This window comes from Callionymus lyra, chromosome 17 (assembly GCF_982586985.1).
Source record: "Callionymus lyra chromosome 17, fCalLyr1.hap1.1, whole genome shotgun sequence".
NCBI lineage: Eukaryota > Metazoa > Chordata > Actinopteri > Syngnathiformes > Callionymidae > Callionymus > Callionymus lyra.
In genome coordinates, this window is record NC_141834.1 from 8,340,469 (window position 1) to 8,356,039 (window position 15,571).

At 39.3% G+C, this 15,571-nt stretch overlaps 1 protein-coding gene across 1 annotated transcript; it reads right to left on the reverse strand.

Annotated features, from left to right (window-relative positions):
* Nucleotides 1-238: 238 nt before the first annotated feature.
* Nucleotides 239-15,463, reverse strand: LOC148062321 (methylmalonate-semialdehyde/malonate-semialdehyde dehydrogenase [acylating], mitochondrial-like). The gene is made up of 12 exons (XM_087812127.1): nucleotides 15,311-15,463; nucleotides 15,043-15,084; nucleotides 10,812-10,886; nucleotides 10,399-10,560; nucleotides 10,031-10,109; nucleotides 7,541-7,843; nucleotides 6,312-6,433; nucleotides 5,945-6,134; nucleotides 5,689-5,870; nucleotides 1,668-1,847; nucleotides 969-1,067; nucleotides 239-908 (listed from the first exon to the last, which is right to left on the reverse strand). The coding sequence occupies exons 1-12, from the start codon at nucleotides 15,344-15,346 to the stop codon at nucleotides 804-806; spliced, it is 1,575 nt and encodes a 524-aa protein (XP_087668253.1). The 5' UTR covers nucleotides 15,347-15,463; the 3' UTR covers nucleotides 239-803.
* Between the last annotated feature and the right edge of the window lie 108 nt (nucleotides 15,464-15,571).

Here is a 15,571-nt window from a genome sequence, read left to right on the forward strand (position 1 = left end):
CATTGCGTTTTTTATTTTCCTCCCGTCTTTCTGAAGTCATGAATGACATAATATCGTTGCTTAAACTTAAATATTTGACAACAATTTATTATTAAAATGGTTTATCCAGTTTCTACAAACATTAGCAACTGCAACATATTTATGAACACATTTGCATTTTACCTTTTTTCCTCCTCAGTCGAGAAAAAGTGCTGCAAATAAACTTGAATCGTAAACGTTAGAAAGAGCCAAACAAGCGCAGCTTCCAAAAACGTTTATTCAACAGTCGTTTGTCTCGTCTGTGAAAATTCATCAGATACATGAAGGTCTCAAGTACTGTCCAAAAAACCACTACTTATTCAAAAACTCTCAGCCAACAACTGCATATTTAGCGAAACCCTGAAATGTAACCACAATCCTAGAAGACACGCACACATCCTCCACAAAACACAACCTGAAAAAATATTTTACATACTGATGAATGGGTTCTGTTGGAGCGACACCAGGTTTCGTCTAGAAAAACACTCTGATAAAAGGTCAGATGTGAAGAGAAAAAGGAAGACTTGAAATCACAGCTCGGACAAATGAGGATTCACTTGTCGCTCGTGTCGGTGGACCTTGTGATGAAGTCTCTGCAGCAACACCAGAAAGAGTAAAGACACAAAACACACCCGAGTGTTGGACCCAGATGCAGGTTGTGAACTTTTACCGATTCATCTTCATCCGTGGTTAAATATCTACTCTCGTTCCTCTGGAGGAAACATTTCTTATCTTCAAACCCAAACCAGGCTCGCCTCCTGCCAGCATCCGCGAGGCATCAACGTTTAGCGTCCCATGGTCGGCATGGTAACGGCCGGGCTGGTCACGGTGGCGTCCTCCGCCTTCCACTGTGACGTCACCGTCTTGATCTGAGTGTAGAACTGGATGCCCTGGAGAGAAAGAAGCGTCAGTCGTCCCTTCACTTCTTTTCAAAGCACAGTCTGTGGAACCTGTTTGCCGTAGAAGTTGGTGTCTCCTCGGAACGATCCTCTGGAGCCGGTGAAGGAAAACATCGGGAGAGGAACCGGGATTGGAACGTTTATGCCGATCTACACAAAAGTATATCAGATCAACGCTTTAAAAAGTGGAGGAAAATTACATTTTACAGTTAAACATAAGACTTTGTGGAATTGATCAAACTGTATTTTTTCCACTTTATTTTACAAGATGAATCGAGTCTCATTATCAAACACTGTTTTGACAGATTTAACTAAAATGTATTAAATAACAAATAAAGATAATTTCCAATAAATAAATCCACATTTCAAATGTTACAATAGTTTCTATATTGAAAAGTTGAATTTGGTAATTGCACATTTCTTGATCTTTAAAGTATATACTTTATTGAATATGGTTTTGATTGTTTAAGCGCTTTGTGACCCTGGTCTGGAAAAGCGCTATATAAATTAAAATTACTTACTTACATTAAATATATTTGTTAAATCAAACATTTTAAAAATTACTTAATTTCTTGTCGTCTTTTGTTGTTTTTACACAGAATTATTATTATTATTATTATTATTATTATTATGTATCATTTTATACATATAATATTTTCTATTAATAGCCTTATATACAATATATATATTTTTAAATGGGTATAAAAAACCTGCTAAAATGGCACCAATATACTTTGGTATTCGTCTCACCTGGCCAACATCCACCTCGTGCGTGTACTTGCGAGCCGTGGCTCCGTTGTTGGTGAAGATGGCGGTGCCGTTGCCGTACGGGTTCTTGTTGATCAGAGAGATGGCGTCGTCCAGGTTCTCGGCCTCGAGCACGACTAGCACCGGCCCGAAAATCTCCTCCTTGTAACACGTCATGTCCGGCTGGGAAGAAGGTTTGAAACACACATGAATTATTATTCCATCACCTGCAGAGAGAAGTGCAAGCTCAGCGGTTTACTCAAGAAATGCTCAAATATTCAAGGTTTTTCCAAAAAAACAACTTGAGGGGGAAAAACCCAGGATTGTATTCTAGTGAGATTGAGATCACTGCAGCAGCACAGCAGGATTCCTGTATAAGAGGCAGTATTGCTCTCTTGGCTCTCGTCCCGCACCTATATATAGCTCACGACAGGTGGGAAAGTAGTTCACAATAGTAGACGCTCCACCCTGCAATCTGAATATTCCAACCAAGCAGCTGTTTTTAGCAAAAAAACATTCCAGTTTCCCCTCAACCTGTTGTCACGGCACGTCTGGACGAGAACTATTGATGAAACCCAATATTTCTGTCACCGTCTGCGACACCGACGCATTATGGGATTTTCACAGGGATTTGCTTCTCGCGGAGACTGTCGACACTCGTTAAACGGAGGGTGAGAAATCCAGGTAAGCTCGTCGCATCGAGTCGAGATTCTTTGCGTTCCTCGGCTCGGGAGTGAGGGGAGGTCGGGTGGAGGACGGTGACGGACGTCCGACGGAAGGATGACTACGAGGAGACGGCGAGTACCCGGAGGAATGACGGCGAGCGAAAGCAGTGGGCGAATCACACAGTTTCTCACCTGTGATGGTACAGGGTGGATTTTCATTGATATGCAAGAATCTAATATCCATCCATCCATCCATATATATATAGATATATCTATATATAGAGCTTTCTTAAAGAGATTTCATCAAAATTCAACCTTCACTCATTTTCTACTCGCCCTCAGGTCGACGAGGGTTGATCATTGTCAGAGAAATTTGTTACTTTATAGAGTTATAGACAAAAATGTACTTCCATCATTATCAGTCCAGTCGACGAACCTTCAACAAAAATACGCTTAATCCTGCTTGTATGTAACGTCTGACTTGTATTAAAGCCTCGACATGAGATTTTCAAGAAAAAATTTGAATAAGGCTATGATTTATACTTGTTTGTGGCAGACATTAGACACTCCTACATTGAGCTCCGATTACCCTGAAAATAATCCCAACCTCATGTCGATTTATATAACTTTAAGAGTGAAGTCGTTTGTATCATGTTGCCATATTGAACCATCACAGATTGTTTGATATCGATCAGAGCTGCAACTGGCCTAAGAAAACACTACTACTACAACTGTACATCTTATTTGCAGTATTGGTTGAAAAAACCCTTTAGAACAGCAACCTAAGAAATTAATTAAGAACCAAAGATCCAACCCAACTCTCAGTGTAACACTTTTCTTAGACATCCAGGAGCATTCGACTTTCATTTCTGAACTCGGATCACAAGGTCATACATAGAGTGATGGTACTTTCTTGTATCCCGTCATATCTCAATCCAACTGTGTTCAACTGATCATGTTGTATCGTCAAACATTTGTATCACTGACAGAATCTAACAAACGTGTCCAAGTAGAGAGCGTCGAGACGCTGCACACCTCTGCCAAAGGCATAGATTCACTAGAAACGGTTTACAATACAATTCGTATAACAACTCCCAGGACAAAAAGGGGGGGGGGGGTTGTACTGGCTTTTGGCAAAAAATTAAATGAGGCTTCTTGAACAAAAATGTTAGATTTTTTATCTCCATTACAGAGGCTTCCAGTTTTTGCTCTTCTGGAGCTAGCCATGTTAGCATTAGCCTTAATGAAAGATGGAGTAAGTATTAGTATTTACAGAGCGCTTTTTTAGACCAGGGTCACAAATCACTTAAACAATCAAAACAATACTAACTAAAATCAAGGAAAAGCCTGAACAAATAAAAATGTCTTAAGATGTTTCTTGAAGGAGTCTTTGAAGCACCAAAAGGTAATTATAACCACGCATTAAAGATTCAGTTAAAGTATCTGCCATTCTTCTGCGTCCTCCCTCTCTCTCCAGTCTCCACCACTTTAAAAGCTCATGTATTCCCTCATTTCCTATTCCGTGTCAGCCTATTGTGTTTTGATAGTGTGCGGACTTGTGATCCCAGCGCTCCCTTATTACGAGTCCAAACTGAACGCTCCAGAGAGTAGCGGCTCCAGTGAGGAGTGTCGGACGCTTCAGTGCACCCCGAGTAAGAGCAGGATCGGGAGAACAGATGTCAGCGAGGTGTGGAGAACGGGTCGGACGCCGACAGAAACAGCGGCGGCGCGTTGAAAACGCATCTAAATCCACACCTGCTGCTGCCGACACCGATGCTCCGAGATGAGTCGAAAGCAGGAGTCGGCAGGAAAACTATCTCGTTTTTTTTTTTTCCGTTCACGCAGACTGTCAGGGTCTTGTTACTCATCTCCTACTTGTTGTCTTCACTCTCCTCTGACGGAGCCTTGGTGGGCGGTAATGATTAATCCAGCACATTTAATCTGATGTGGGAGCTGGAACGTTGCCCAGCTTTGTCCAACATATTGAACTAGTCCGAGTTAATGCGATTGATCGAGAGGAAGCGAGTGATCGCCCTTATGTACTCAACTCGTCAGCTGTGGAGATACTAACCAGGGTTTAGTCTTCCTGAGAGAAGGTCTAAACCTTGTAAAGCAAACGTGAAAAAATGACTATTTTGATCTAAATATTGGATTTTTTTTTTTTTTTTTGTTTGCCAAACAACAAGGTTTTTCCACTGCAGGCACTGGCACGATTTTAAAAGAACCAGTTAAATTCCAATGGATTCATTTTAAGTGTGTTAAGGATCATCCACGTATGCTTATCAAGTAGCAAAATTATTTAATAGAAAAATGTGTATTCCTAATCAAAAATATCCAGTAGTTTTATGCAGTTTTTTCCCCCTGACACAGTACTGCATATTTAAAAAATATTGTAGCACACTGCAATCATTTTAACCTTGTACTGTTTTGATTGTTTAAGTACTTTGTGACCCTGGTCTAACAAATAATGACTTTTTTTGTTTGATTTGTTTGGTGTTACACACGAGTGTTTAAATGGAACAGCGGATCAATTTCACCATAACCACAGAACTTGGTTGGAGGCACCAATTAACGCACCCAACTTACAAAACAGTGAACTCCCATGATGCCTTTCTTCACACTGCTCTTCTAAGTGACAGTCGGTTGGTCGCTACGATAATGCATTTCAATAATACATGCATTTTTATAAGTCAAAAGTTATCACCAGCTGTGATTAGTTGGCTGGGCAGCAAAGCATCCAGGGAGCTCTTCAGTTTACTATAACCAAGAAGGTTTTTGGGAGGGATTTGAGTGTATAAAGTGTGTGCAAATGTGGAAACCGTTACTGACCGTGAAGGTTTATAAAGAGTGCGAGGAAGGGATTAACATGTGTTTGAATAGTGAAAAATTAAACTGTCACTACTTCAGGGGATTTGTTTCATGCGAGGGTTTTCAAAACATAACCCCCTGAGATAAACGAGGGACCACTGTACACGCAAGTTACACATTCTTCTGCTCGAGTATTCTTATGTGAAATATGTATTACTTAAAAAGTCATGCCTGTCAATGTTATAAATAGTTTCAATCTTAATAATTAGTCAAGATGATGAAACATCGCTGTAAAAAGTCACTACAAATGGCTCCATTTCAAAAATAATTGGAAGGTTTTCCTTCAGATAAAAATGCAGGGTTTTAAAACGAGCCAATTGGTCATTTAGTCCAACATTTATTTGATGTTATCAGATCATGAGGGTGAATTCCTGGCCACAGAGTCCTAGAGAGCGTGGAGCAGATGGATGTGAAATAACGATGCCCTCAGCTCGGCAAATTACTCGACCGCTGTCCACTCCTGGGCGGACGCATCTGTCGTCCCGGCTTACCGTGACTTTGCCCAGGATGGTGGGTCCCACGAAATTCCCGTTCTCGAAGCCTTTGACGGAGACGTTCCTTCCGTCCAGCAGCAGCTTGGCTCCTTCCTCCACACCGCTGGTGATCAAAGACTCCACTCTGTTCTTGGCGTCGGGGGAGATGAGAGGACCCACGTCTGCGCCCGGCTGGTCGCCTTCAGGACAAGGGTCGCACTTTTTTAAAAAAAACAAGACATTCAACTTCACCAAACCGCCGTTCTTATCTCACCTGCGTTCACGCGCAGAGACTTGGAACGCTCCACCAGCTCTGGCAGCCATTCACGAGAATCCCCGACGAAAATAGCCGTGGACAGAGCCATGCAGCGCTGGCCGGCGGCGCCGAACGCTGCGCCCACCAGCTGGTTGATCGTGTTCTCCTTGTTGGCGTCGGGCATCACCACACCGTGGTTCTTGGCTCCCTGAGACGAGCAATGTAGGACACAGCAGTAGGATTTCAGAGACAGGACGGACATCAAAGACCTACAGCGCTGCCGAAACATTAGGAATCGCAGCGAGACACGTTCAGAGCAGTAATTGCAGATAAAAGAACGACGACAGCTGTGCAGTACAGATACTTTCGGCAAAAACAAACGCACCATGTTGGACTGAACTCTCTTGCCGTTCTTGGACCCGCGCTCGTAGATGTATTCGCCCGCCTGGTTGGACCCCACGAAGCTGATGGCCTTGATGGTCGGATGGTCGCAGATAAAGTTCACAGCTAGAAACACAGAAGAAGGACAACATGCTTATCTGAGCCACAAGTACATCAGTGACAGATACAAGATACTGAATTGTTGAATTGAAAACAAACAAATGCTTAAATAAAAATTCGACTTTGCTCTAATTACTTTGGGAAATAATGAAATTCAACCGTTATATTATTTTTTTTTATTTTTTTTATATACATTTGTTTTATTGAACAATATAATAAAAAAAACATTGGTGATAGAAAAAGAAAATGTTGCTGTAAATGACAAATTTTTCCATTAAAAAAATAAATTGGTAAAGGTTTCTCTTCAGATAAAAAATATAAAAGCAAAACCTTCAAAAATGTGTTTATTAAAAGGTTGCATTTGTTTTTAATTAATAATATAATTGTTGCAAATTCTAATATTTACTAAAAAAAAAATATTATTTTGGATGTTCCAATAATCCAAAAATATATTTTCTAAATTAAACATTTTATTATTCGTAGCCTTTTAAATCCAAAATATAATAAATATAATACCAAATGAGTACAGAGCCATTTGATCGAACTCATCCAATCATCACAATTATACCTCATTGCATTTTGAATAAAAAGGCTTCAAATTAAATGATTATTAATTGAAATCAAAATATTTAATTTTAAAAATTCATAGTTAAATTTTCAAAAGTCTAATATCACGCTAATTAATTATATATATATATATCTATATATCTATATTTATATATTTACATTTTATTTTAATGAATTATAAAATATATATATATAAATATATATTTTTTAAACAACCTTTCAATATACAAATCATAAAATTTAATAACTAAAAATTTCAATTTCCACATTATTGAATTCAATTATTTAATAAAAGAACTATGCTTAAAAAAACATTTCAATAAAAAAAACAAAAACAGTTTCAACATGAAAGCTAGAGAGTTCAATAACGTGACGGCCCTGATACACTTCTAAAGCCCTCCAGGCACGAAAGAAAAGAGCAGCAACACTTTGCATACTTGGATTATATTCAGCACCTATTATGTAAATCTCACATCTACATATCACCTGGAGGTATCACCATTACATCCGGAATAATTTCACGACGCACCAAAAGGAACTTCTCACCGTCGTGCTGCCCGTGGATGATGTTGAGCGTCCCGTCGGGAGCGCCGGAATCCTGCAGGAGCTTGGCCAGGAGCATGGTGCAGCCGGGGACCCGCTCCGAGGGCTTCATGAGGTAGGTGTTGCCGCACACCATCCCGATGGGGAACATCCAGAGGGGAATCATGGCGGGGAAGTTGAAGGGAGCGATGCCGGCGCACACGCCGATGGGCAGCCGGTAGGTGCAGGTGTCCATGTCTTTGGTGATGGAGGGCAAGGTTTCCCCGAGCATGAGGGACGTGATGCTGCAGGCGTGCTCAACCACCTCTGTTCAGAGAAACGTGTGGCATTAACTATTGCTAATAGCACTTTAGTGTTAAAAGGCTGTGAAAATAGACGATGATACGTTGTCATTTAAGCACAGAATCTTAGGTCAAAGCTCCACCTGTTAATTGATTCACTTTCCCCCGCAGAACAGGCAGAAATAAACACTTCAAACACTGGTAATAGTAGTGTGGGGACAGCAGCCCGACTGGCAGCGTACCTGCAGATGAAGCCTGCTTTATGGCCGATAACCAAATTAGCAGGAGCGCGATCACTAAAGCGTGCCAGAGCTGGGAAGAGCACCAAGTGCAGCAAACACTCCAGTTTCCTAACAGCAGCGTGTAATAGACACAATATATTGTCCTCCACTCGCAAGAGAGCGCCGCTCTTAATTTCTCAACGTGAACCTTGTTTACAACGGGCTGCTGAAGTGAACGGGGGGGCGGCGGCGTGATCGTCTTCGCATACTCCGCCTTTTGAATTTCAAATAGATAAAAGTGCTGCCATACATTTTTTTGACTTTGTCTCCGCGTTAGTAGGCAGAAGGGGCTTTTTTTTTTTTTAAACAAGCGGAGAAATTTCACAGAATACATTTACATTGAATTGTCATCCGCCCGAGAGTTGAGAAGAAAGACGCTCGATACGTGTTCAGAGTCTTCGGTGTGAATAAGATGGATTGTCGTTTGACGGCGATTTTCAGATTCGACTAGACATGTTTTTTTACGTTTTATTTTATGAGAGTACGACACACGACTTTATATTTGCAGCCATAACTGTCCTAGGTTCCTCCTGCTTATTCAGGAGATCCAAACAATGTGTCGATGCCATTCTAGTTAAGCTAGACGACGACCATGTAAAACTCTCAATATCATTTATTTAATTTTCTACATTTTATGAAATTTTCATCTTATTAGTTGCGCTTTCTGTGCTTTTCTTGTACCTCAAAAACAAATATATATATATATATCGTATATATACGAGAACAACGTAAACACCTCGAGCTCGACAGAAGCCGTGTGGCTAAAATGCAACCAGTGTCTCAACGTCATGGAAGAAGAACACCTGCCTTCACAACTCAATCTTCCAAACCTCTACGTCCACAACACGATAACAAACAACACGTCTGATATGATGATGGCAGCACTGCTGAATGAAAGCACCCGAGTCCAGTATTTTGAGCACCGGTTAAAATCCTGACATCCTGTACATTAGCATCACTTTATCTTAGCAATCAAAATGAAATACTTTTATGAATTATGTATTGTATTAGAGAAGTAGTAATTAGATTATGTTCTATAGTCGTCTATGCCTAATGTTCATTTGGACTACAGGAGGAAACCAATGCAAACATGGTGATGATATACAAACTACTAATAGAAAGTAGGCAGGATGCCTGAAGCTTCTTGGTAATCACTACTTTTAAATTGTAATTGTTCTGGTCTTGTTATTTACATTTTTTATTTACTATATCTTTCAGACTATAAGGCAGATTCAAAAATAATAATAATATAGACAGGGCACCTTTTAATCCCTATGCATCATTTATTGTTGTACTTACTGACCTAGAACAGATTTTTATCATGTACACAGCGCTCGAAAATCTGTCAAAAATGTTTCAGTACGACTTTGGTTTGGAATGAAGCCGCACTGCAAGGTGTGTGCATTTACAAAAATGTCCCCTTGTGGGACTAATACAGGAAAAATCTAATCTAAGGTGTGTGTATATAAATGTATAATAAACATGCTTACGGAGCAGATTTCAAACTCGAGGCCATCAGTCACACAGTAACTAATGTTAATAAACCCGTTTAGTGATAGAACATTTTAAAGTCAGAAATATACGCTCCATCTTCCTTGTGTTGGACTTGATGGCCTCTTAAAAAAAAAAAAAATCCTATTGTCCACCAATAAAATCTGAACGACTCCAGAAAACCCCGATTCCCTCCGTCTTTTGAATAAACATCCGCCCGGTTTCTCTTCCACCCATAGCCTCGCCTCCATGAATGATGCATCAAGGCCATCGTTCCTCTGTGTTGCTATAGAAGAGCCTTGAACCCGGTTGCTACACCGGGTCTCAAGAGACAAATTGTTTTGTGAAATGGTGGTGCGTAAATGAGACTTGACATCAATTGAACTTGGGTAACAAATGAGTGCAGAGCGGTCGGGAATACAGATAACTTTTTAACTTACGCAATCCTCGAAACACATCTCCCTCCGCGTCGGCCAGAGTCTTGCCTTGTTCCAGCGTGATCAGCCGAGCCAGCTCTTGCTGTGAAGCAAATAAAGGAACTTGGTCAAATAATTCTCAAGCTTTGAGGCAAACCAAATGTCAGTAAACGGGCAAATATTTGTGGAACGCATGAATAATAATCCTCTTTAAATATGCTGACAGATGAATAGCATTAGAAACATAACCTCATCATTTAGATTAAATATTCTAAGAATATTTATGTTAATAGTTAATAAGAAAACAAGAAATCCTCTGTGGATTCGTCCTAAAATAGAGAGTCACACAAGCAGGAATCGGCGGCGTGTGGGCGTGAAGTGTCAAAACTTACAATGTTGTCTTTAATGAGCTGCTGGTACCGAAGGAAGATCTGCTGCCTGCTGAGGATGGAGGTTTCAGACCAGGAGTGGAAGGCTCTGGTGCAGGAGTCGGCAGCTGCCAGCATCTCTCCCTGAGTCGCTTTGGGAACCCGTCCCACGACCTCGTTCGTGGCCTGAGACGGACGACACGGTAGTAAATCCTCAGCAGGTATATATTCATTATTCAGCGGAAACTTGTGTAACTGTTGCATGACTGCGAGTTACATAACTGTGACTCTCAGTATTTTGGTTAAATAACCTTGAATTTTTCCCATTACAATATGGACGTAGCTGCCCTGGATCTGTCCGGCCAGCTTGGAACTACATCCGCTTCCCCTGCAGCCTTCTGCTCAGGTTAACCACAGTTCACCTCAAGAGTACTCACGGGGTTGTGGATGTCGAGCCACTCCGAGGTGTTGGACTCCACAAACTTGCCGTCAATGAACAGCTTGGTGGTGGGCTGGAGGGCAGCAGAAACACAACATTACATCCACTTACAGTCGGGTTGCATCAGTGAACGGCTTATTCAGCCGATCACGGCGCCGTGACTGACTCGCACACCATCGGAGAATGAGAGCCTTATCTTGCATTATTCCGAGCAGAAATGTGAATAGAAATTGCAGAAAGATGGTGAATCGAATGAATTTAAGTCGACTATTGTGCAGCAAAACACAATACAGCGATTTAGAGGTTCTTTTTTTGAACAAACATGGAATTAATATTTCATAGATGAATTATGGTAACCCTAGTTCAAGAGAGTGACATGTGGCTCAAAACTATTTATAGAATAAATATTCTTCACAAAAATACTTCATAATGAATCTGCAAAATAGAAGCAATTAAGAGACTTTTATGGAGGTACATCAGTGCCACCAGAATATTGAATTTAACATTCCAAATGTTAAGGTAAGGTAAAACTTTATTGATCCCTCAGGAGGTCTCCTTCGGGAAATTGTTTAAAACTGTTAAAATTGGTAAAACTTGAATGAAAGGTTTACATTTTTATTTATTTATTTAAAAAGTAAAATATTCATATCTCATATCTATCCATCTAAACACACACTTTTCTTTCTTTTTTTTTTTTAAACACATAGCGTTTGATATACTCATTCCACTAATTCCATTATACTTTTAAATTCAATATAAAATACAATACAACAGTACCACTAGGTTTGGCTGAAAGTTTGATCAAGTAGCTCGGTACTCTTTCGGTAATGTCTGGTGGTTAAATACTGTAATTTATCAAAACAGTACATTTAGGAAACTACAGTTTCATAATAAACATCATACAGTATTTTTAATCACCATTAAAGTTCATTTTAAACAAGCTATTCGATTTTGTTTGCCTACAAATATTATCACATAGTTCAATACCAACACAACACAAATAAAAAACTTGAGCAAACAGTTGAAAGTATGCAACGACATTTACATGATAGAAAAGCAAATAATATACCCAAAGTTCATCCAAAAGTAACAGTTCACTTACTTTCTACCATAACTTAAGGGTTGGGATTATTTTCAGAGTAATTTTTTTTTTTTTTAGAGTTAATAATGTTTGTTCATTTTAATGTAGCGACTGGAGCTCAGTTGTCGTCTTTGTCCAATAACACACTTAAAAACAACCAAATACCTTGATACTGCTCGTCTAATGTCCATCTTACATTGAAGCCTCGATATTAGGAATTATTCGACTAGTTTTTAGCGGGAGCCACTAGTCCATTTGCATGTTTTTAAGTGCGAGATTTTGGACGAAGAAAGACCACAAAGACAACTGAGCCCCAGTTGTTTTTCTTCTATAACTATAAAGAGGAACCGATTACTCTATAAAATAATCCAAACCCTTAGTTGATGACGAGCCGAAAATGTTTGAACAAAAGTTTGTTTGATATTCCAGTATTTTAAAGTGATAATTCATCAAAGGTAGCTTTAGAATTTAATTTGGCATCAAGTGCACACAAAAAAAAGTAAAAATATTTTTAGGATGATGCATTGAAGGTCGTGGCAGTCGTTTCAAAGAGGGAAAAGAAAGGATTGTAACAGAAACGGCTCGGGGACATTTTGCATCTAGAGGTTGACTGATGAGATGAGACAAGAGCTTCAGTGAACAATGTTTATGGATGACATTTTGTTCGCAGTGAGAGACGAGAACAGGTCGTGTTGGAAGGTAGAAAGAAAAAATAATGTGAAAGTGACTTTGAAGGGAAGAAAAGCAGTTTGAGTGAAGGGAAACGTCTGATTTCTTACATCAGAATAAACGAAATATGGTATAAAAAAAAAAGTAAAGTAACACATGGGACCGGCTGTGATGTTTAATCCCAAGAGAGCTGCTGAGGAGAGTCAGAATATGAGATGGATAAGACCTAAGAGGATGTTCGGGGCTTCCCCTCAGCACGTAACAACTTCTTTATTCTACGATTGATTAAACAGCTTCAAGATCTTCAAATAGACAAGATTAGACATGTTTCAGGAGATGAGTGGCAACCCTCTGGTCTCCTCCAAATAGATTAGATAATTGTATTACACATGCTTTCTTTTCCATGCTCAACATGTTGCAACTTCTTCTTCTTCTTTATTGTCCATTTCTCCAAACTTTCACCTTAAGGCCATAGCGACCACTTCCTAACCACTAGATTAGGAGGCAGTTAATATTAAAGGGGAGAAACACCAAGAGGACACAGTGTTGATGGTCTTGAAACATTATGAATAAAGAAATGTGATGGAATGATGATAATTAACAGGACGTAGGGCAATTTCTCCTATTCATAGCATATCTCAGGAGATATACCTGTACATTCAGGCCAAAAACAATTTACACAGAGGGAAAAAATGAATATATATATATATATATATATTAATGCTGTGTATAGGCAGGAATCTGGCGATGCGATACGATACATATACAATATATTGCGATAATGTAGTAACAAGGATATATATTTGTATTATTGTCCGAGTACTTGACTCTGGTGTTGCAGACTTTAAAGACCACATGACGAAGTCATGACGGCCTAGATTTGTTTTGAAACCAAAATATGTCCGAAAAACATCTGCTTTAAAAGCTGCTGGAGTCGACTGTATCCTCTTGTCCTCAGTCAACGCTTGGATCTCGCACGAATTGAATAGTCCCTTTAGCGGCAGATGATTTTGTGAAAGACGGAAAAGAGGAATTTTAATTGCAACACAATAACGAACCCTGTGAATATTGCAATGTCATTTGTAAATTTAAAAAAAAGAAAATTATATTTTAGAAACACTGCATTGAACTGTCAATCATAAAAGAAATGTGGTAAAAGATTGAATATAATTTAAAAGACTAACGAATAAAAACTATACAGTACTGTGAAAAAATGTAAGCGTATCGATATTTTTAAATACCTCTAAAAAAAAAAATATTTTTTTTTAGAATCCCTTATTTGTCCCACGAGGGGAAATTCGGTAGTGCTTTTGACAGCCATTCACACATACTGATGGGAGTAGGTAATAGTAAAAATATATATAATCTCACTAAATATCTTGAACAGAATTCAGCTCTGATTTGAGATTAATTTTCAGTGTTTTTGTCGTGAAGAGTCCGTACACCACAAGGATTCTTCACAACAATACCTTGCGGTGGCCAATCCATGTGTACAAATGATGACTAATATGTTTACCTCACATGACATTTCTACGATCATCACCCCACTCAAAAGTCCATTAAATCCAAGCAGGTTTCATAGCACTAGAGAACAAACTCATGAAGGAAGGCTCGTTTAACACACTTGGTGTGTGAAGCGGTTCACGAGCACAATTATCCCACAACAGCGAGGAGCTTCAAAGGAGTCCTAATTTTCTTGGGGAAAAAAAAAATAGACTTGGTGTTCAAAGAGAGGGTAGTGACACTCGGAGAATAAATCTCATTAGCATAGAAAGTGAAGGATAGAGGTTGCTAGTTTAAAAATACACAAAAGCAAAGCAAACAGTGGAAACAAGTGTGGAAAGGAGGCGTATTAACCAACTCTTGTTTAACAAGTTCTGCGAGGATGAAAACTTCTTAAAAAACTAGGTTTTAGTAAAATAAACTATGCATGAATTTAGAAGAAAAAAAAGGTGTTTAAGTACTACTTTTAAGGTAAGCTTTGGAACGATCTTCCTCTCTCTTTACGCTTGATGGATCTACTGACTCCTTCAAGAAACATCTTAAGACGTTTTTATTTCTTCAGGCTTTTCCTTGATTTTCTGGAACTCCTGTTGTGTTATCAGTTTTATCTTGATCTTTAAAGTATATCATTTATTGAGTATTGTTTTGATTGTTAAAGCGCTTTGTGACCCTGGTCTGGAAAAGCGCTATATAAATGAAACTTACTTACTTAAAGGGGATGATTGGAGAGAACAAAGTTAAGAAAACATTTGTCTTAAGAGAAAAAACAAACTTTCAATGTTTATCTGCAGAAAAGTTCAAAAGGCGAACAACAAACAAATAAGGTAAGTTGGAAGTTGTGTTTCTATAGATACAAATTTAATTTAATTTTCAATATATAACCCATGATTTAAAAAAAATAGTTTAAAAACATTGTAACTTTGACCAACACTCACTGTGGACACAGAGAACTAACTGTACAAAGTCAAGCTCTTACCACAGTCGAGGAGTAACACATGCGACCCAGCTGGAGGGGGGCCTGCACACAAACAAACAACATTTAAAACACAAATATGCACATTATTGAGGATTATGCAAGCTTTAATGTTGACCCAAAACAAAAAGTTCTCCTGCAAAACCAAACTAGTTTGACGTTTGCATCGTGGCGATGTCACTTTGCTAGCTAGCTTGCAGCGCTCGTTAGCTAGCTCGCCTTTTGTTGCAAAACAAAAACAATACTGGGTAAAAAAAAGGATTTAAACTACCTTCTTGGTTATTACAGAGCGGAGGAGTGCTGCCATGATGGACGGTTTGTTTGTAACGCTCAGAAGCCCTTCAACCGACCCACAGGAGCCAAGAAGTTCACACGACGAAGGTGCAGCGAAAGAGCCCTGGCTGCGTCAGCAATGCGTCGATCTACAAATCGCCGTCGTCGTGGGTCATGAGTGGTGGCTGCTAGCGGGTAGTATTTGTAGATCCACTCAAAAAAATGGCGAGCGACCCGGTTGGCTACATGTCACTTTCAG

Coding starts and splice junctions, on each gene's coding strand:
- LOC148062321 (XM_087812127.1), bottom strand. CDS start 15,346: ATGGCAGCACTCCTCCGCTCTGTAATAACCAAGAAG. Junction 10,561..10,811: donor GGCTCGACATCCACAACCCC/GTGAGTACTCTT, acceptor CGTCCGTCTCAG/GCCACGAACGAGGTCGTGGG. Junction 10,110..10,398: donor AGCTCATTAAAGACAACATT/GTAAGTTTTGAC, acceptor TTTGCTTCACAG/CAAGAGCTGGCTCGGCTGAT.